The sequence below is a fragment of the Antechinus flavipes genome, chromosome 5 (assembly GCF_016432865.1).
Source record: "Antechinus flavipes isolate AdamAnt ecotype Samford, QLD, Australia chromosome 5, AdamAnt_v2, whole genome shotgun sequence".
In the NCBI taxonomy this organism is placed as follows: domain Eukaryota; kingdom Metazoa; phylum Chordata; class Mammalia; order Dasyuromorphia; family Dasyuridae; genus Antechinus; species Antechinus flavipes.
In genome coordinates this window covers 51,479,999-51,502,939 of record NC_067402.1, presented here as the reverse complement: position 1 = coordinate 51,502,939, position 22,941 = coordinate 51,479,999, and the positions used below count along the sequence as shown (strand labels likewise).

At 34.6% G+C, this 22,941-nt stretch overlaps 1 protein-coding gene across 1 annotated transcript in view; it reads left to right on the top strand.

Annotated features, from left to right (window-relative positions):
• Positions 1-22,941, top strand: part of ITGA8 (integrin subunit alpha 8) — a 209,487-nt gene that overhangs the window by 62,873 nt on the left and 123,673 nt on the right. The window contains exons 12-13 of the mRNA XM_052000132.1: positions 7,706-7,911; positions 13,785-13,976. Of these exons, the coding sequence (XP_051856092.1) occupies positions 7,706-7,911; positions 13,785-13,976 (398 nt within the window). The remainder of the gene's footprint in view (positions 1-7,705; positions 7,912-13,784; positions 13,977-22,941) is intronic.

Genomic DNA, 22,941 nt, shown 5'->3' with positions numbered 1-22,941 from the left:
AATTAAAAGCAAAAAGGGCATAATGTCCCAATTTCCTTAATGAAAATACATTTGCACATTGGCCTACCATCCAACTAATGGTCCTGCAATCAGCATCAGGATGCCTTCCCACTGGGGCTTGCACATAGGATTTTATAGGGCACAAATTGGCTCAATGTGTTCCTTTCTGTGGGTCAGCCACTTTTTAAAATTCCTTTCAACTTCCTCCCTACTTCATAGTATACCCTGCAGGACAACAAATGCATGGACTCATTCTAGTCTGTAGCAAAGTTTTGTGACACCATTTATTGTAATTTTCAGTGTTTAAAAAAGAAGAAAAAACAACCTTGTTGATACCCTCCAACCAAAACAACATGGTTTAAGTAACTAATACCAGCCTTTCTGCAGTGATAATCAGGCCATTCTTTCTTGTCCATAAAAGACTGCTCCTCTGGCTCATCCAGTTAATACACAATTTCCTACAATGTGTTAGTTATTAGGCAGTTCATTCTGAATGCTTTCAAATCCTTGGGATAATGTCTCTGATAATTTAATAGTGTTCCTTTAAAGATAATCTGGAGAAAAGGATGGATATACTGATATTTTAAAATATTAAGGTGCCATGTAAATTCAGTATCTATATACACACAATTAAGATGCTCTTTGGACATGGATCAAAATGGCTCACAAAGAAAGTATTCAAATTCATCTCCAACTGAGATTGAAAACCATTGGTCTTATTTACACTAATTATGTGATCAGTCTATATTATTTTAGATGTATGTTTGCCTTTACAATAGAATAGAAATCTTCCTGGAAGAGTTCACAATTGTTAAACATTTTCCTCAACATCTCTGCATTTAGGTAACAGTCACATGTTCCCCCATTATAAGTTGCTTCTACTTAGTACTAGATGCATGTTCTTAGCAAAACTGTATGTGTGGTATGTGTACTTCTACCCACCAACACCCCAACCCAATAAGAAAAATTTAGACTATATCTTAATTACAAATTCATCAGTGAAATTATAGCCTTCATCTATAATTATATAAAAAGGACTAATTGAAAAGAGAAAAATGTAATTAAGTTGGCAATTTGGCATCATGGGATAGAAATTCCTTGAGTACAACATGTGAGTTCCAGTCAATTAGGTCGTCAAGAGCAAGAATTGTTCTATTTTTTAAATTGTTATATTCCCAGAGCCCAAAAGGATCTTGTATATACATCCATGTGTGTGTGTGTATACACACACACACACACACACACACACAGCAGCAGCAGCAGCAGCAAGTATTCCTTGAATTTAATTGAGTTGGATTGGATGGAATCCAACCATTTTATCAACAAATATTCATTAAGAGTCTACAATGTTGCAGGTACTGTTCTAGATATTATAGATACAAAAATAAACCAAGAAAACTTATTTTGTTTTATTGAATTTATCTTAATTCTAAACCATCAAATAACTTTGTAAGTGTATTGTTAACCTTAGCCTCTGTGGGCATCATAGAATATCAATCTTGCACACAGGTAATTTTTTAAAAGTAGCTTCTTAAAACTCTACTTAGGTTGCAAAAGGCCATCTTCTTTAGTATTTATCCATGATAAATGGATTCCAATGAGCATTGGCTATCTGGAGTAGTTGACTAACTATAGTTAATTCTTATTTTATGGATAGTTAATGACCATCTTAAAAGAAAAGTGGTAATTACCAAGATCCAGCATAGCTTCCTCAAAACAGATTATGCCAGGCTACTCTTGGTGGTTCCTTCCCTCTTCTTTTTAGCTATTAGACTGTTAAATGAAATTACTGCAAAGTTTACTTCAATTTTACTAAAGCCTTTGATAAAATTGTACATATTTTCCATATAAGATAATAGGCAGAGAGATATAGTCTAAATTGCAATACATATAGGTGAATTCAAAACTATTGAATGGCTGGACCCCAATAAGTATTTATTAATGAATCAATGTCATTTTTGAAAGGGGTCTTCCATGGGATCTTTGCTAGCTCTGTTCTATAAGGGATTTTTATCAGTGTGCTTATACATTGCAGACATTTGTGTTTCTTGAACTGAATTGAGTTGAGTTGATCTGGATACATGCCAATCAATTTATCAACAAGTGTTTATTAAGAGCCTACTTTGTTAGGCTAATCTCTGGTTTAAAGTTGTAGATTGCATACTTATCAGATTTTCAGATGACACAAAGGTGAGGGAGATCATTCAAATTTTGAATGACTATATTAGTATCTATGAAGACCTTGACAGGCTAGAATATCGGATCAGATTTAATTAGATGAAATGCAATAGAGATAAATATGAAATCCTACACTTGGGATCAAAATGCTAACTTCACAGTTGATTCTAGAGGACTAATACAGGAGCAATAGGCTGATGAAATGAAAGCAAATTTAGGTCTGATGCAAGTGGAAAACTTGTACATTTTTTTCTTCTGAAGAATTACATTCAGTTTTATTGGGTGGGTGATTCTTGATTGTAATCCTAGCTGTTTTACCTTCTGGAATATCATATTCTAACTCCTGTGCTCCTTTAATGCAGAAGTCACTAAATCTTATGTGATCCTGACTGTGGCTCTATGATATTTGAATTGTTTCTTTATGACTGCTTGCAATATTTTCTCTTTGTTCTGGGAACCTGGAATTTGGTTATAATATTCTTAAGGTTTTTCATTTTGGGATCTCTTTTAGGGTTATTAATAGATTCTTTCCCTTTCTATTTTACCCTTTCATTCTAAAATATCAGGGCAGGTTTCCTTGATAATTTTCTAAAAACATATCTAGCCTCTTTCTTTGATTATGGCTTTGAGGCAACCCAATAATTCTTAAATTATTCTTCCTTGTTCTACTTTCTAGATCCATTGTTTTTCCAATGTGATATTTTATATTTTCTTCTATTTTTTTCATTCTTTCGACATCCATTGATGTCTTGTGGCATCATTAGCCCACTTCTAATTGTTAAGGAATTATTTTCTTCACTTAGGTCTTGTACTTTTTTTTTAATTTGGCCAATTCTGCTTTTTAAAAAAAGATATTATTTTCTTCAGTATTTTTGTGCCTCTTTACTTGTTATTTCTCCTCACAGTTTTCTGGCATCACTCTTATTCCTTTTCCTATTTTCTCTCTACAACTCTCATCTCTTTATTTAACATGTCCCAGAAATTCTTACTGGTTTTTGGTCCAATTAATATTTTTCTTTGTAGATGTTTTGGTAGCTGTTTTTCACATTGTTTTCTTCTTCTGAGTTTATTGTTAGTCTTCCCTACCATGGTAGTAGCTTTTTGAAGTAGTCAAATTCTTTGATGTATTTTTTGCCTATGCCTGCTTCTTGAGATGTATAATCCCTGGTTTCTTGCTTCCGAGTTTCTATCTTTACCCTGGTCCCCTGCAACTGTAAGCCTTAGCATTTATCTTTGCTTTGGAACTTCAGGTCCCTTTCTCTCTTGTGACCAACCTCCAGCGCTCCTCTCCACCCAGACCTACACATGGGCAATAAAGTTGCCAGGCAGCTTCATCTTTATCCAATGCCAGCAAAAGGTCCCCTCTAATCTCTTTCTCATCATTTATCTAACTTCCTTACTGTCTCTTGGCTGAGTGCACCTGAAGCTGCTGCCGCCATCACAGTTATCACCATGCTTCCACCTCAATGTCACAAACTTTTCCTGTCAATCTCCTAAGTTTTCTTTGGCCAGAAAAAAAAGTCTCACTTTGATCTTTGGTAGCTCTGTCATTCCAAAATTTGATTTGAGGAGTTATTTTTAAATTGTTTGGAGGAGATTGTTGGAAGAATTCAGCTGGGTGGCTGTCCTTAATCTGACATCTTGGCTCCATCTCCTGTTTTTAAGGGCAGGTTTCCATGCCATCCCCCTAGTCATCCCAAATAGTACTACTAATAATAGCAACTAGCATTTATATAGAAGTTTAATGCTCTTTAAATATTTAAATCTTTGTACTTAATGTAGGTTTGTGCAGGTTACTCAAAATAAGATTCTAAGTATGAGATGGATGTTTCTTCTTAGTTACTTTTTAGTCATAAAGGTTGTGGGAAAGATCTTCATTCTAGATCACCAACCAAGAGATAGATAGGCTAATAATAGCATTCGACATTAGAATATTTAAATCTATTTTCCATTTGACTATTGTGTATAACACCCTTATGTAGTTGTGTTGTATCTTGACACTTAGGAGAATCTTGTCCTCTAATGTTTTCCAAAGTCTTACTTTCCAAGAACTCAGACTGAGAAAGGAAAATTGGTTAGTCATATTGGGTCGTATAGTCTAATGAGTAAATTAAGGGATGTTTTCTCAGAACCCCCAATTCCCCCCCCCTCCACTTTCACATTAAACTGACTCAATTCATTTTCCTGATAGAGATTTGGGTGAATTCTAAACAATTTGGATTAAATTGTTTAGTTAATGTTGATTGTTGATTGATGAATGAACTTTCAAGGACTCCAGATATTTGGGAAACATAAACAGCTAGAGGAAGTTAACTTGAGAAGCTAGATGTATTCCCTAATAGAAGCCAGTCAACTCATTTGAAGCCATCAATGTTTAGTTACGAATCTTTGGACAAGTTTTTCAACAGCAAAAGAATGGTGCTTTTCATCTGCCTGAAACAAACAAACCTGTGTCCAGAACTTCAATCCCACTGCCTCAGTGTGTTTGTACTGTATCAGGATTTCACAAAATTACATTTTAACCCATTGACACCTCCCATTCTCCTGCTGTTTATGGTTCTCTGCAGGACACAAAGGAGCTGAGTAGCACAGCAGGTGGCTAACTTGACCATTCTAGGGCCACTTTATTGGAAAGGAAGTAACATTGGATACTTATGTTTATGCTGAGAACTCAGCATAAATAAATCTGTTTGTTAACTTGCCCTGAGGATATCATCTGAGCTCAAGTTCTGGTAGCCCAATTTAAAAACTAGATTGAAATTATTATTTTTTAAAATAATAGCTATTTTTCTCAAATACTTGCAAAAGATACTTATCAACATTCACCTTTGCAAACTCTTATGTTCCAATTTTTTTTTCCTTCCCTCCCTTTATTTCCTTAGACAGTAAGCAATCTGACTAAATATATGCAATTCTTCTAAATGGTTTCCCATATTTGTCATACTGAGCAAGAAAAATCAGCTCAAAAAGAGAAAAAAACAAGAAAGAAAAAACAAGCAAGCAACAAAAGTTGCAAAAAAAAAAGTGAAAATACTAACACAAAGGCTGCTGGTTCTTTTGGCATTTGGCATATTTCTAAGAGATGTAGGATTTAATTCCACATTCAGTCTCCATAATCCTCTCTCTGGATTCAGATGGCTCTCTCCATTACAAGTCTATTAGAACTGGCCTGAATCATCTCATTGTTGAAAACAGCCACATCCATAAAAATTGATCATTACATAATTTTGTTATTGCTGTGTACAATGTTCTCTTCGTTCTATTCACTTCACTCAGCATCAGTTCAAGTAAGTCTTTCCAGGCTTTTTTGAAATCAGCCTGTTCATCATTTCTTATAAAACAACAATATTCCATTACACTTATATACCATAACTTATTCAGCAATTTCCCAACTGATGGGCATCCATTGAATTTCCAATTCCTTGCCACATAGCTTTAAATTAAAAGAAAAACATGGCAAATATTTTCATCCATGCCTTGCCACCAATATCTGCCTACATACATCTACATAGATGTATTATATATGTATAAATATGTATCTATATATCATGTGTAGAGAATAATAAAATAGCTGGCTGGTTTCTGAAATATAAGCTTCTAATAATTAAATTTAACTTCATTATTTCATAATGCACTTGGAGTAATTGATTAGATACTGCTTTAATCTTTGTAAACAGATGTTTCATTGTTCATTGCTTCTTCATTTATTTTTTTTTGAACACCGACCATGATCCTAGTATGAATTAGAGGCACTAAATAATAGATAAGAAGTAGAACATATAGCTCTTATTGAAAAGAAAACCAACAGTCACTTTTGCAGCCTAGTTTATGCATGAAACAACTAATTATAACATGTGAGCAAGTTAATGAGATACACCTGTGGTACAAACAAGGAACACTTTGGTCCTGGATTTAAAAAAAAATGATCACTATTTAGTAGATCTGTCAGAGAAGAATTGAGAGGAAAGATACCAAAAACTTAACCAGATATTCTATTATTAATATCTGAAGAAGAACCATAGTATAATTTTTCTGACTTTTGTTTGTTTATATATATAGTGATATTTTTAATAGAATATTATTAAATATAGGGGTGTAGAACAATAATAATGTAAGGTGAAAGGATCGTTACACACCATCTAGCTAAATTTAAGACCCAGCAAAATGAATTGATTAGCCCAAGGCTACACAGCTAATAAATAGCAAAAGTGTCTGTGCAATTAGCTCCATGTAGAATGTGAGAAAGCAGCTATACAGGCTTCTTACCAATGTTCATTTACAGAGTTAATTAATACAAAGTCTTCTTTTTCTTTTGACATTTGTCATAGTTTTAGGAGAAGCAAGATTTAATCCTAAATAAATCTAAGGCTTTTTAGTGCTAGGGAGTGAGAGGAGATGTGTATATCAAATAAATGGGGATGGAAGATCAAACTGTAATTGAGCAAAAATGTCTTTGGTATGATCACTACAAAGATATCATAAAAAATAATACTGAACAATTGGAAAGTCATTGACAATCAGAGAATCCAGTATAATGAACACAAGTTTACTCTAGCCCCGATTTTGTGAAACTTAACCACATAGTAACTACAGGTAATGGTGTATGGTGTCCAGACATCAGACATGTCTCACAAGGAAAGTATACTTAATATTACCATCATTAATTGAGCTAAATTTAAAATGCTATTGCTTCATAAGCTTCTTTATTTTCTCCTGAATTTTTTTAAATACTATTTTGGAGTATTGTATAGCATTTTATTTTTTAAAATTAGCAATTAGTGAACAGAAAATGCTTTTCCCCTTAGTAAATAAATTATATTTTTAAAAACCCATTTAAAACTTGAGGGTATGTTTAGATAGCAACATGACTTTGCCCATTAGCAAAAATAAAATAATTGATATGATTTCATAATAGCCTACATTTTTGGTGGTGCATTACTACTGAGTTAAAATAAAGTTCTATAGGTTATAATATATTTGCAAAACATGTTTAGGAAAATGATGAATACAAATAATGTTTCTGACTTTTTTTTTTTTTTTTGCTGAAGCAATTGTTGTTAAGTGACTTTCCCAGAGTCACACAGCTAGGAAGTAATTAATTATCTGAAGCCAGATTTGAACTCAGGTCTTCCTGAATTCAGGGTTGGTGCTCTACCAACTGCACCACCTAGCTGCCTCTTGTTTCTGACTTTTTAAAAATATGTCAAGCATATAGGAATACTAATTCTCTTGAATTCTCTCTCTCCCTCTTCCCTTCCCTATCTTTCTATCTCTCTCCCCCTTTCTTTTTCTTTCTTCCTCTCTCCTTGTCTCTTTCCTCCTCTCCTGTCCTCCTTATTTCTTTCTTATGCCCCCTTTCTCCTTTCTCTTTCTCCTCTTTTCTTTTCTCTTCTCCTCCCCTTTCCTCACTTCTCATCTCTTCTCCTCTACCTTCTCTCCTCTCTTCTCCTCTGCTCTTTTCTTTTCTCTTCTCTTCTCTCCCTCTTCCTCTCTCTTTCCATCTATCTTCCATCTTTTTCTTTTTCAGTCTGGATGATGTATTAGTTGGAGCCCCCCTTTTCATGGAGCGTGAATTTGAGAGTAGCCCTAAAGAAGTGGGACAGGTTTACCTCTACTTGCAAGAAAGTCCTTTGCTCTTCAGAGATGCCCAAATCCTTTCAGGAACTGAAGTGTTTGGCAGATTTGGAAGCGCTATCACCCATTTGGGAGATCTGAACCAAGATGGATACAATGGTGAGTTTAGTTTAAATTCACAACACTTCAAAAGTATTGCAGTTTTCATGTCACTACTGGGTGCAAGGAAAGAATGTCATTTTGTGCCAGTCTTGTTAGTGTATGTGATACAGAGCTATTAAAATGTGGGCAGGTTCAAGGTGGTTGTTTGGGACTCTTTATTAGAGAATTCAAATCAATATTTTGTGTGGTGTGTTAAGGATAATTTAAAAGTTATGTGATTTCATGCAGTAAATCAAAAATAATTTATTTGTTTATAACATTCCAGCCTCTAAACTTAAGCACTGTGGTGATAAAGGAGAAAAGCAATTCTTGATCTAAAAGGACTTACATTCTAATGTGGAAAAAAAAAGATGTGAAAATAAGTACAGAAGAAAGAATAGATAGGAGGTAATTTTGTAGAGAAAGGTACTAGCAGTTTGACAGACCAAGAAAAGCCTTCTATAGAAAGAGCATTTGAGTTAAATATTGAAAAATTCTAGGGAAACTAAAACAGAAAAAAGGAGGGGAGAACATCCCAGGCAGGGGAATATCCATCATCAAAACATGATTTTACATCATGGAAGTAAAAGATAGAGTTTTATACAGAAGTGACAGTAAGTTTGCCAGCATAATAATAATTAATAATAATAAACAGCAATGTAGATTACATGGAGGGGAATACAACATGAGAAGATGAGAAAGGAAGGTCATGATGTATAACCTCCCTTCATCAATGAAAATAGCAACAATTCCAAGTGCCATCAGTTGCCAAGGCGGAAAAATCTATTACTTAGTTATAAACCCTTCCAACATAGTGAAGCTAAAGTTCTTCATATGATAAATCTCTAGCTTTGATGATCCTCAATTTGAAGCATTTTAAGCATCCTTGGAAGATCCCTATCTTCAAAATTGAAGGCTAGCTCAGGAAAGGACAAGAATCTGGAACGTTTTCAATAGTTTGTGTAATACAGGGTTTCTTAAATTTTTTCCACTCATGATCCCTTTTTACCCAAGAAATTTTTTCATGGCCCCAGATATATAATAGGTATACAAATCAAACATTTGCTGATAACAAGTCATAATTTTGTGATCCCCCTACATTCACTATCATAACCCCATATGGAATCATAACTCACAGGTTTAAGAAGTTTTGAGTGTAGCACATACATATTATATGTAGCACCTGAAAAGTTTCTGAAGCTCATCCTGAAAATACATATCATACTCAAGAAATGATGGTACCAATTCATTAAGGTATTTCCTTTTTAGAAAATAATAACTCTCACTTCTCCATTGCTTTAAAGATGTCCAAATACTTAAATGCATTATCTAGTTCAATACTCAAAAAAAATGAGGTAAAAATACTTATGTTATACTTATAACTTATAATTATAATATAATACTTATAAGTATTTTAATCCCATTATATAGATGAATCACCTTGGAAGTTAAGTGACTTACTCAAAGATGGTAAGGCAACTAGCTGGCACAATGGATAGAGCATGAGTGTGTTGAATCAGGCAGACCTGAATTCAAGTTCAATACTATATATATTTTCTAGCTGGGTGACTGGATTAGTCACTTAATCTCTGCCTCAGTTTTCTTCTCTGTAAAAAAAAAAAAGTAAGCATTTACCTTTTAGGGTTGTTGTGATGAGATATTTGTGAAATGCTTAGCGAAACTTAGGGCACTATATAAATGCTATGTTTTGATGATAATAATAACTATTATTATTATCATTGTAATTTGGCAAAGATGAGTCCAGATTTTCTAAATCCAAGTCTAGTTCTGTTTCCACAACAACATATTGCCCTCCAGATAGTGACTTGCAAAGGATCAAAGACTCTAGCCAAATGATATTCTTAATTCTGCCTGACTTAAAAGCAAATAAGCAAGTGATATTTCATTGATAAAATTATCTCTCTGAGATTAATCCACCTAGCTTTCAGAATGAAAAAAATAAAAATAATATAGGTTATCAGAAACTATCCCTTCTGAATTCACTGTTAAACATGACTGTGTTGAATAACTCAATTTTTAAAATTTTATTCATATATTTACAAGGCAATTGGGATTAAGTGACATTCCCAAAGTGACATAACTAGTAAATGTTAAGTATCTGAGTACATATTTGAACTCAGGTCTTCTGACTTCAGGGCCAGTGCTCTATTCACTGTGCCATCTAGCTGCCCTATAACTCAATTTAAATAAGCAATTAGTTGTGTGACTGAAACAGCTTTGTTTTTGCCTATGGAGTTTTGCTAAGATCTTAGTTCAGAAGTCTAGCGTGAAAGAGTACATCATTGTTAAATACTATTGTCCAAAACATTCTGAGGTACCCTGACCCCTAAGTAGCTAGATTGCTGCACAGTAATTACTTAGTTAATGGTTTTGTTCTCTTTCCTCCATGTTTTAGTTATTGAGATCTACTAAAGAAATTCTGCATCTATAGAGCATGTGGCCCTTGGGGATATTAAATTTTATACTGATTTATGACTTGTGGCTTTCTAATGCTACTCCCCCTCCCCCCCCATTCTTGATTTATGACTTCCAAAGACTCCCTTAAGTGAATTACAATTCTACATTCCCTTGGGTAATTGTCTTCTAGTTTTTATTTGTTTCCTTACCCAAGACATTAATAAAATACTTGGAAGATAGCAGAAGTGCTTTATTGATTTGTTGTAAAGGACAGATCTTTTCTCTTGATATTCAGTAAACCAATCTTAAATGATTTTTCCAGATCATTTTAAAATCTTCTTTTGTGGACTTTAAAGTTGAACATTCAGCAGCAGTATATTTATTAGCTATTAGGAGCTGATCTTATGGGAGCATTACAGTTAATTGAATATGTGTTGAGAAGAGTAGGAGATTAGGTATTTTGTTGAGAGAGAAGGAAATTAGAGTTGGAGTTAGCACAGGAGGAACTTTCAAGATTTGTCACAGCCATCATGGAGAATTTGGCATAGGTTAATAAAGGAACAGTAAAGGAACTATTATGCAGAAAGTTAGATAACACAAATTTGTGGTGGACCTGATTAAAAATGGTCACATGTCTTTCTCTAGTACTGTTGAGAAATATGTGAATAAGAGTAGAAGAGGCAGAAGTGGGAGAAATTAAAGGTTAGAATTTAACATGGAATTAGCAATAGAATAAGGGGACAAGGGAAACCAAGGGAACAAAAAAAAAGTATAAAGGTGAGTTCTTTAAATATAATGTAAGTCAAGATTGATATAAGGAAAGAACAAAACCAGAGTAGGGGTACTGAACTAGGAGAGCCCCAGGCACTGGGGCTAGAAGTCATGCTAACAATGAAAAATGAGTTTAAGAGGAGTGAGATATAGGGAGTGATGGAAGGATATGTAATTATGATTGAAGAGAGGAATCTCTTAGTTCTCTATACTGAAAGTAGGAAGTTTGTTGCCAATGGTAAGAGAGAAATAATAGTCCCTGAATATGATTGATGTGAATGAATGTGAATGAAGATATAGAATATGGGGACTAAGAAATTGAAAAGCCAGGGTAGATTCAATATCCTCTAAGTAGGGCAAAGCTTCTTAAAATAAAATAAAATAAATAAGCATATCCACCTCATTATTATACAAATTTGTTTTCCTCTTTAATAAATGGTAAAATTTATATGTTTTAAAATAAAATTTTAGAATAAATTTCTTTATAACTTATCCATAAATCTTTGATTTGTATACCTATAGAAAAGATATAAATACAAAAAAAAATGGATGAAAGGGAGTCACAAGTGGAAAAAGTTTTATAAGCCCTTCTCTTGGGCTGAAGTTAAGATGGAGAGGAAGTCTAAAAGCAAGTGAATAAACTTGAGAAAGGAGTGAAAATAAGCTAGTAGTCAATGGACATATACTATGAGAATATAGATAGGAAAATATATGTAAAGGGGGTAAATATTAATAAAAAACAGATTACTTACTACTGGCAGCTGAGGGAGTGGGACAAATCTGGAAATAGCAATGGAGACAAAGTATCCCTAGTTTTCCTCTTGGACCAGTGTCTTGGGGGATGGGAGGGGGGGAAGAGGGAGGAGAGAAGGGGAGATGAATGAAAGCATTTCTAGTTGAGATGATGGCCAGAGATTCATTGCCTTTTGGAGTTAACCAGGTTTCAATAAGTACCAGAAATAAAAGGAGCAAGAGAAGAAGAGATTAAGGAAAAAGGAAGTAGATTAGTAGTAGGATGGTACTCCAGAGAGCACAATGGAGGAGGCAGCAGAGCTGGATCAAGACTTACACTGTTAATAGTTAAAATTCATTTATTTAGTCTTATCAACTGGTCTTTAATTATGACAAAGAAATGTAGGACAAATTGTCTACTTATGTTTACTATAATGTATCATTATTATGTTACTTTTCTTAGAGATTTTTTCCCCATTAAAGTAACTTTTGTAATTCAATGGGGATAAGTGATACAATGGATATAGTGCTGACATTTAGATTCAGAAAGAACAGACTTCAAATTTAGTCGTAAAACCTAACTAGCTATGTGATTCTGGGTAAGTCAATGTCCACATCTGTAAGATAAGCTAAAGAAGGAAATGGCAAACCACTACAGTATCTTTACAAGATAGTTCAAAAAAATGCGTTCACAAAGTCATACACAACTGAAATGATCCAACAACTAAAGTTATAATTCAATAAATGCCCAAATTAATAAAAAAAAAAAGAAAGGTGATCTGTTTTTATAGTTCTTATAAAAAAACATTGAATTGAGAAAGTCGGAAGTTCCTTTGAAACACAGTTTCCTTATTTCTTAAGTGGAAATAATCATGCTGCTGTCTTGATGCCTTCATAGAGTAGTTGTGAGCAACAGATGAGATGGCTATTATAAAGTATAATACTTTATGCTTGAGAAATTAGAGAAATGGGGAATAATAAAACCTTTGAAAAGGCTTGGATTCAAGTTCTGAGTCTGAAAATTATTGTCACTATGGGCAGACAAATCAGAGGAACATGAATCTGGAGCTGGAAGGGACCCCAAAAGTTTTAAAGTTTATGCCTGCCCTATCTTTATTTTACAGATGAGGAAACTGAGGCACATATTAGTGAAGGGACTACTCTAGGGCTGCATAGTTAGTAAATATCTGGGGGTAGGTTTTGATTCCTGGGTCCAAGTGCAGTGCCCTAACCTTTAGATGCCACTGTCTCTCAGGCAGCTATATGAAAGTATAAACTAAAGACCACATGTCCTCCCAGCTCTTAAAAAAAATCAGATTCACAAAGTATTTCACTAAGTAAAAACACTAAAAATGGGAAGTTATATATACATTTAATAAATATAAGACATTTATTGAAGTTGTTTTCATTTACACCTAAAGCTGTTTTGTTTCAGGTTATAAATCATATGGAAATACTGACACAGAATGGGATTCCAGATGGATCTGATACATTTATGAATTTAGTCAAATAGAAACATAGTGCAATAATGGAAAGACTCCTGAACTTTCAGAAAAAAAACAAAACAAAAAACTTGTGCTTAAATTCTAATCTTATTCCTTACCACCTGAGGGGGTGGCATGTAAGATGGAAAGAGCGCTAGCTCTCAAGTCAGTAGTTTTAGGTTGAAATCCTACCTCTGATTCTTAATAGTTGTTCAAGATGGAGCAATTTACCCTCTTTAAATTTCAGTTTCTTCCTCTGTAAGTCAAGAAAGTTGAACTAAGGGGCTATTGAGCTCTGGTTTTATCAGCCCAGAACATCTCTTAACCTATTAGACCCAATTTTTCTCAACAATAAAATGAGGGGAAGATTAGACTAGTCGATCTACATACAAAGCCTTTTCCAGCTCTAAATCCGGGATATCATGACCTTGGGAAATTAGATTTCAAACGATCACTCTTTAAGAAATAAATATTTATGTCTTGTAGACATTGCAGTTGGTGCACCATTTGCAGGAGAAGCTGGAAGAGGCAAAGTGTTCATTTACAATGGGAACACTGAAGGGTTAAACCAGAAACCATCCCAGGTTCTGAATGGAGCCTGGGCTTCTCAGACCGTGCCATCAGGATTCGGCTTTACTCTGAGAGGTGATTCAGATGTAGACAAGAATGATTACCCAGGTAAGTCCTTCCACAGAAGAAGGGGAAGTTTCATCCTTCCCCTTCTCTGGAAAATGTATCATGCTTCAGCAATTCTTTCATAAAGGCCAAGGTCAAACACAAATGTAGTCACAAGGGCTCCTTGTATAGGATTCCTGGATGGCTCTCCTGAAAATTTAGTCAGACAAAATAAATACTCCCTTTCCTGTCAAGAGACAGCATCAGAGATGCAAAAAAAAGGACTTCAAACAGTGACATTAAGCATGAAACCTGTCGACTTTGTAACAAAAAGATTTAAGCCCCGCTTTCTCCTCAAAATCCCAATGAATTACATATGCCAGAAATGTGGACAGTTTCTTTAGTATGTGTAAGGAGTTCTTAAAGCATGTAATCTTTCAGAAGTCCTGCTGACCCCACAGGCCCCCTCTGCCTTTACTCAAACTGCCTAATTTTTTTTTGTGGGGGGAGCAGCACTTATTTTAAGCAAGATTGCTTGTTGTTTTTTCAATTTTTTTCTGAGATGGGTACTATAATTTGTTTAGGCAACTAAGTGACATAAATAGAGCTCTGGATTTGGAGGCAGGATAAACTGAGTTCGAATGTTACCTCAAATTAGCACAAAACTTAGTGGTCATGTGATCCTGGACAAGTGACCTAACCTCTGAACTTCAGTTTACTCATCAGTAAAATTAGGGGGTAGAAGTGCCTGACCTTTGAGAACTTTGAGAAGTTCCCTTCAAACACACAATCTATGATGTTTTGAAGAACAAAGAAAGACCTTTCACTTTTCTCTTCAGAGGAGAGGGAATCATTGTCTATACTATCAAATCAGTAGATAGATTGATCTGTCTCACTAAACAGCCTTTCTCTTTGTGTATATCTTTCTTTTTCTCTTCCCTCTTTTCCCCCCTTTGTTCTAAGGAGTAGCTCTCTGAGAAGAGGTGAATGGATATTTTCTAAAATGATACAAAGAACCCTATTCATACAAATATTTTTAAAAATAATAACAACAAAAGGAATTATGGAAAATGATACAGTAAACTATGCTTCATTGTTTCATTTTGATTGCAGAGTTATGGAATCTCTCCATTTAATATAATTGTTGTCTGGAAAAATCTTCCCAGGCCACATAGAAGTTTTCTACACTTCCCCATAAAGACTTGCTTTCAAAAACTGCAGTTTCTAGCAAAGAACATGAAACTTCTTGATTTTATGTTTCTGTTTTTTTCATTCATTCAAATTACTGTAGTCCAAGATGATTTTGACTCCAGTAACTAATGGTTAGCGACCATTGACTCTTGGTTGGATATTTTCCATACCAAAGTCTTGCTATGGTTCAGGGCAGCATTCCAACAAGCCAGCTGCTTAAATGTATATTATTCCAATGTTCATTCTTTCACTTTCTCTTCCCTCTGTAATGGAGCAAAAAAAAAAAAAAAAAAAGAAGATTCCCACAGCATTTGTTTCTCTCTCCCCCCCACCCCACCCTCACCATATCGCCATTTTCAATTTTGGCAGAAGATTTTCAATATTAACATAGACAATATGGCAAGCCTTGGAGTCGTGCTCAAATCTGTTCTAATGCTCTAAACACTTTATCCTTCTCTGAGATAAGCAAAAACTTGATCAGTGACTGTAGCTATGATCAGCTACATAGGAAGGCAGCGACCTATTTATAATGTATCCTTCTTAAAGAATTATTTATCATCTAATCTTTTAAGATCCAGGGTAGAGAACTAGTTTCCCCTCCTCCTTCCATTCTCTTCACCCCCTAGTGCTCTTATCTGATTCCTAGCAGTGGAATGTCTGAGTGATTAGTTAAACTAAATTACCACAATGTAATTTTAGATAAATAGTTGTCTTAGAAAGTTTTTCTTCTTCATTGTGCTTGGCACTGCCTTCCATTCTCCCATTCTTACAATTGGAGATCTTGACAGAGTGATTCTTGGGTCTGCCAAGATTTAAAGGAGGCAAAGGAAGTATCTCTTGAAAGGCTAGTCCATCTATTTCTTTATAAAACTATTCATTTTTTTCAGAATGAAGAGACAGAAAATAATGAGAAATGGAATTTATTCTTAGAAAAATTCTCTTTGGGGAGAAAGGAGCAAAGAAGGATGGAGGCAAAGAGATGTTCTTGTTAACACTGTTCCAGAGAGTACTTATCAGTCACCATATATTTCTTTCCACCCCCTCTCTTCCCACGAAAATCAGAAAACCTGACAGCAGATGTGTGCTCAGGGTAAAAAACTAAGGGAAGTAAGTCTGCTTATCTTGGAAGTGGTCACTGCCCTCAAGTTGGATCTGCAGGAGTTCAATTTATGGTAACTAATGAAGCCATGTGGAGGGACCCAGGTGGTAGCTTAAAAAAAATACCTGATGTCTTTTCCCCTTGTCCCAAATAATAGATCTCTCTCTAGTGCAAGAATTTTATGAATTTGTGATTCATGGACTTGGGATTAACCAGGAATCCAGGAACCTATTTTTAAAAATATATGTTTTGATGACTACTTCAATAGTCAATTTCCATTGTAATTCTATGTATTTTATTTTATTCATTTAAAAACACTTTCAAGGGATGGTGGTCCTTGTCTTCAGCAATGAATGCTAAAGGGTCTCCCCCAAAGTTAAGGACCCTTTTTTTATTTCACTATTTCAGTGCTATTTTTTGTCCAATATGGATTTTATTTATGTAAAGTGTGATTTATTATTTATTATTAAAATAAATCAGCAAATTTTCAAAGACTCAGAGAGATACTATAAGCACCTACTTACCAAGGTCATAGAGGGTATGTCAGAGTAGCATTCAAGCCTAGATCAATCTGATTTCATAGCTGAGTCCCAGATCAATCCATCTTGTGGCAATGTCAAGCCAAAGAGCCCCAAATCTATACAACTCCCTTGTCACAACAGTCTTGGCCAGTGTTATGGGATAATTCTCACTGATTCTATCAATATTTTAGTTCACAACAGGGTACAATAAAATGCCTCATTTCAATATTTGAAGGGTCCCTTATTTCATCAGCATGGGTAGCCTGTCTACTAATGTAGATAGTGACCCCTCCTTTTTTGCACACCTTCTTTACTTTATTCTTCCCCCCCTTTACATTCCATCCATGCAAGCTACAGTTACAAAAAGATTTATTTATATATTCAGATATAGATATGTATACATAAACACATACATATTATTCCTATACTTATATCTGATTCTTTAATTTAATTCTGTTCCATAACTTGCTTTTCTATTACTTAACCTTCCCTCACCCAAGGATCCTTCTTTTGTCTTCTTCCCTCACCCTTTTCTTCCACATCCACCCATCTTTTCCCCCTTATTTCTTTATGAGGGTGCTATACTCTTTGTGGTATATATGCAGTGTTGCCTATGGAACCCATTCCCAATGTGATTAGATTTTCAGAACTATAAGCCCTCCTCCCCATTCTAATGCCTCTGTGTCTATTATTCCTCTGCACCTCATTTGTGTAACATTATTAGTATTTTTACCTTAACCCTGCCAATCTTTATTTTGAGTAGCCCTATTGTTGATGTGAATATTAAACAAATAGTATGCATTTTCATGTTAAAAACCCATAAACAATTTGTCCACATTTAAAGTTTGTCTAGGTTGAGTTCCTTAAAATTGATCTTTGATATTAACTTTTATATGTTAAATCTTCTGTTAAGTTTGGGTTTCGTCAGTAGAAAGTCCTGAAAATCTTTAAGATCATTGAAGACCCATTTTTTCTCATTTAAATTATAATTTTGATTACTATAATACTTTTGGCCACAGGCCTAGTTCTTTTGATTATTGGTAGATATAATTTCAGGACTTGTGGTCTTTTATTGTAGCTGGTAATAAGTCCTGTAGAATTCTAATTGTAGCTCCAGCATATTTGAATTGTTTCCTTGTTTCTTGAAAAATTTTTCTATTTTTGAAATTTGGAAATAATAATTCTGTGTGGTTTCCACAAAAGATCTCTTTGAGGTGGTGATTGGTGGATTTTTTTTTTCTATTTCTATTTTGCCTCATGTTCTATCACTCGAGGACAAATTTTTTTATTTCTTGCATTATTATGTTAAGGTCCTTTTTTTTAGTCACAATTTTCAGGTAGTTGAATTATTCTTATTTTCTCTTTTTGATCTTCTTGATCTGTTCTCCAAATCTGTCATTTTTCTTATATGATGTTTCATATTTTGTTCAATTTTCTCATTTTTTATAATCTGTTCTATTATTTCTTGCTCTCTAATACCTTCACTGGCTTCCCTTTGCCAAATTCTAATTTTAAAAGAATTCTTTTCATCTTTGAGACTCTGTACCTCCTTTTCTAGTTGATTAATTTCCCCCTAATCTTCTCGTTTTTCTTAGGTGGTTTTTATTTTATTTTTTAAAAGTTTTTCCTCAATGTCTCTCATTTGATTTTTGAATTCTTTTTTGAGTTCTATAAATTCTCTCTGAATTACATTCTCTTGTGAAATTCCATTTCATGTTACTCTTTAGTGTAGAACCTTTTTTTAAAAAAAAACTAAAGTGTCCTTCTCTGAAGATGAACCCCATTTCCCTGTTCCTATAATATGTTTCAATGGTGGAGTTTTTTGCTGGTTCATTTTTTAAAAAAATAAATGATATTAGTGTGAGCACCTCTAATTTAAAAATGGGAAGATGGTGCCTTTAGCTTCACTTCAGATCTACACTCTGACCTAGGACTTCAACCTCCACTCTCCAGTAGTGCCCACAGCCAACAGCATCTCCCACCCACTCCAGTGAGTTGGTTCCTTTTTGCCCGGGGGCTCATTCCTGCAGCACAACTGAGCCTGGCATTTCCAATACGTCTTTTGAGACTCAGACACCAACTCCACAAACAGTCCCGGCAGTGAAAGTCTCCTTGCTTCCCCCTGAGCTCCAGCCACACCCAGCTCACCCCAGGATGCCCCACTTGCTGTTTCTATGGAGCTAGCCTGGAGGTGTTCACACTTCAGACTTAATCCCTAGTCCTCTAGTCTTTCTGCAGATCTTCTCAGGTTATATCAGGATGACCCCTGATCTACCTCATGTCTTCTTGATTTTTCACAAGTCTACGTTAGCCCTGACTGCAAATTTGTTCTATTTGTGGAGGAATTCTGGAGAGCTTGAAATTTACCAACCTACTCCACCATCTTCCCCAAATCTTCCCCCTAGGCTATTCTCTAGAGTAAAAGTTGATGACCAACCTGCTTTGTTAAAAGGAATTTTATCCTTTGGGAATCCTATGTCACTGGAATTACAGATCCAGTCCCTATCCTCATCCTTATCTTCTATGGATTACCAAAAATAGTTCATCAATTCTTTTCTCTAAAATATTGTTGTTGCTATTTTTGTTATTGTCGAGTCCTTGCAGGAGTATCCAACCCTTCATGACTCTATTTGTGGTTTTCTTTGCAAAGATACCTTCTCCAGCTCATTTTACATATAAGGAAATTGAGGCAAATGATGACTTGCCTTGGATCACATAACTAATAAGTGTCTGAGATCATATTTGAACTCTGGTCTTCTTGATTCCAAGCCTAGTACTTTATTCACCTGTATCACCTAGCTTCCATCACCAATGTCCATCCCAGTCTGATAACTTGAACTCATTGTAAGTTGGTTGGTCTTCCTTTATAATTATCTTTTTTTTTCCTGAAGCAACTGGGGATAAGTACTTGCCTAGAGTCACACAGTTAGGAAGTGTTAAGTGTCTGAGACCACATTTGAACTCAGATCTTCCTGACTCCAGGGTCAGTGCTGCATCCACTGTGTCACCCAGCTCACCCTCCTTTATATTTATCTTACCATCTTCTTCCATATTTGGATGATCAGTTGTGGAATATGATATAGAAAGAATTCTTGTTCAGTTAGGAGTTGGCTTAATTGTTCACTAAGGTCTCTCTCAAAATCCCTTCATGATCTAGGGTAACTGGACTTTAGTTTATAATTTGAGGAAGGTTTAAAGTTCTAAGGAGCTCTTGCAAAAAAAAAAAAAAAAAGGAAAAGAGTGAGATAGTGTTTGTGTCTACATTAAAAATTTGGCCAATTCCATTATTGCTGCTAAATATTTATGTAATATAAGGAGGGAGATCAATATACTGATCTGAATGAGCTCTGAACAAATTGTAACTCAGACATTTATATGCATAACCATGAAAAGTCACTTCAACACTTTTAGCCTCAGTTTCATTATTTTAATTGGAGATGATGATGATACTATTTTTTTTTCTTTAAGATTGTTGTCAGGAATCTGCTTTGTAAACTTAAAAAGTGTTTTATAAATCTAAGTTGTTGTTTTGAGTCATAGCTTGTAAAGTACAGCTTGGATAGACATTAACATAAAATATAAAATAAAATGTATGGCAAGAATTGTCTGGAGAAGTTCATTTCCTTTGATGGAATGGGAAAAGAAAGAAATCTTTCCATTTGTAGTTTGACTTTGAAAGTTATTACTTTTCCTTTGACAGTAAAATTATTTGACAAGCCAAGATGTATATTATATGTTTTTCATGATGACCAAACCCACATCAATGGTTCCTTGTCAATCATTTCCTTGTATATAATGAGCACAGCAGCCATCATGGTAGTTTGATATCCCTTAAAAAGACTGGCTGTTGGATCATTCACAAAAATGAAGACTAGTTCACAGAACATATGAATCAGAATCTATGTGTCTTTATATAGTATATACATATCTTGCCTATAGAATATATCTGTAAACATATTGCCTTAAGAGACTTTTTGCATATTTAAATCTGATTTTCTAATGATATTGTAAAATTAATCTGGTTCTGTGTTTCTTTGGGAGCTGGGATCAAAATTATTGATCCTAACACAGATAATCCCCCCACAAAATTTTTTTTTGCTAATACAGAAAACCAAATTTCAAGAGAAATGACAATTTCTAAAAGTAAAACTTTTTTAAAAATTACAAAATAGGAATACAAGATAATTTGGGGTATTTTTATATTTGGCACAATAGATTCAATATCTAAAGGAAAAGGTAATAATTCCAGCCCAGCTGAACAGGTCACATTAGGCTAAAAAAATCACTCTGATTACATAAGATTTCCAAAAGAATATTCTAATTCAGTTCAGTAAATATTTATTAAATGTCTGTCATTTGAGCCTAAGATCTAGAGTACCTTCAGATTGGGGGAAACCTCTCTGAAGGTGTGGGAACGTTGAAATTATATCTCTCGGCTACAGGGGCCCATTTTTAATAGTCTTTATGGAAAATACAGGAAATAAGTGCTTCCTCAATCTTTATCTTGACTGATGGTTCTTTTTGCAATTTGATTATTAAGTAGGGTTCTTCCAGGATGTCCTTTGAAGTCAGAAATATGTCATGTTTCTCCACACAATTTTTATGATGACTGATTAAATCAGAAACTGGTTAAGTCTTTAAGTGAAAGTCATTTTGGTATAGAAATACTGAAACATGTATCTGAGGGAAAAAAAAAATGGATGACTAGCTAACTTTCCCCTGATCCTGCTGTTCATAAGTATGATGCTGGTACCTTAGTCCATATCTGAGTATTTCTTAGTCATTTAAAAATAAATCAACCAATGTCATTGTTATTTTTTAAATTTTGAGGATATTGTTGTAATTTATATTTATCTGATCAGGATAATTTGGCACAAGGAATTCTCAGTGAGGAAATTCTCTGTACCAAGGCAGATTTGTGGCTTATGGTCTTAAAGAATTGCTTTAAGTCACTGAGTGATTATATTACTCACCTGGAGATATCCAGTCAGTATTTGTCAGAGAAATTACTTGAACCTGGCTCTTCAAGCCTTTGCTCTATTTATATGCCGTGATATTTCCCCTAATAGAGTTACCTGAAAGAAAATCCCATCCAATAGAAGTACTGTATGACTTCATGATAGTAGAAGCTACTCTAGTATTTGTCCACCTCCAATCTCAGAAATAGAGATTCCCAATTTTCAGAACCTGGTATAGTTTCAGGCCCCATTCTCCTCTTTACCTTCCATTTAATTAGAATCCCTGAATCAAGTGAGCCTTTGAAACCCAAGGGAAAACACAAAAGGGTGATTTTAAAAATTAAAGTTGTCAATTTCTAATTCATATTAATGTAAGTTGAGTTGGTTGGGTTTGCTGTGGGGCATGATTTCCTTAAAAACTGTGATTAGATTTGAAATGTCTTACAAATGGTTGCTTCTGATGAGATAAAGGCAATTTGCTTTCACAGTCACAGTATTTCAACTATCCCACTCTAATTCAGTTAAGTAAAGTTTTACTGCTGTGACATAGTCGAGTGAGATGAGTGCTAGATTTGAAGCTATAACCTTTCCTCATAAGATTCTAAGTTTCCACAGTCTTTTTACCTTTAAGGGCCTCGGTTTCTTTATCTATAAAATGGGGAAGAGGGAAATTGGACTAGACAGTCTTTAAGGTTCTTTTCATATCTAACCTTCTATGATCTGTTTTGCACCTTCCTTGTCAAGTGTCATCTTCCCATCACTAGTTATGTTTTTTCCCCTTCATAAGGTCTAACAAGACATCAGTGTAGTGCCATCTTTGATCTTTAATGGTGCTCCCCTCATTCAAAAAAAAAAAGTATTTTCTATTATTTAAAGGTATATAAGAAAACCTATAGGTCACCATTACAACATCAATTCTTCCTGAGGGAACAAACCAGGAGACTGATTTTTCTGTATTAGTTACATATGCTGGAGACACTGAAGGTCTCCAGCATATCAAGTGGACCCGTGTTGGGAATTTATGGGAGGCTCTTTTCAAGTGTTGCCTAGAAGGGCAGATGGGGATGGATTGTAATCTGTGTTACTGAAGAGGACATCAAAATTATTGAGATGATAGGTCCACTTGAGTATTTGAGGATGTATATATTACCAACTATGAAATAATTATTCATTCCTAAGTTTCTACATGGCTCAAAACCATCCATAAACATCATGCACAAAGGGCCTAGCCAATTCATCCACAAGAATTTATCCACAAG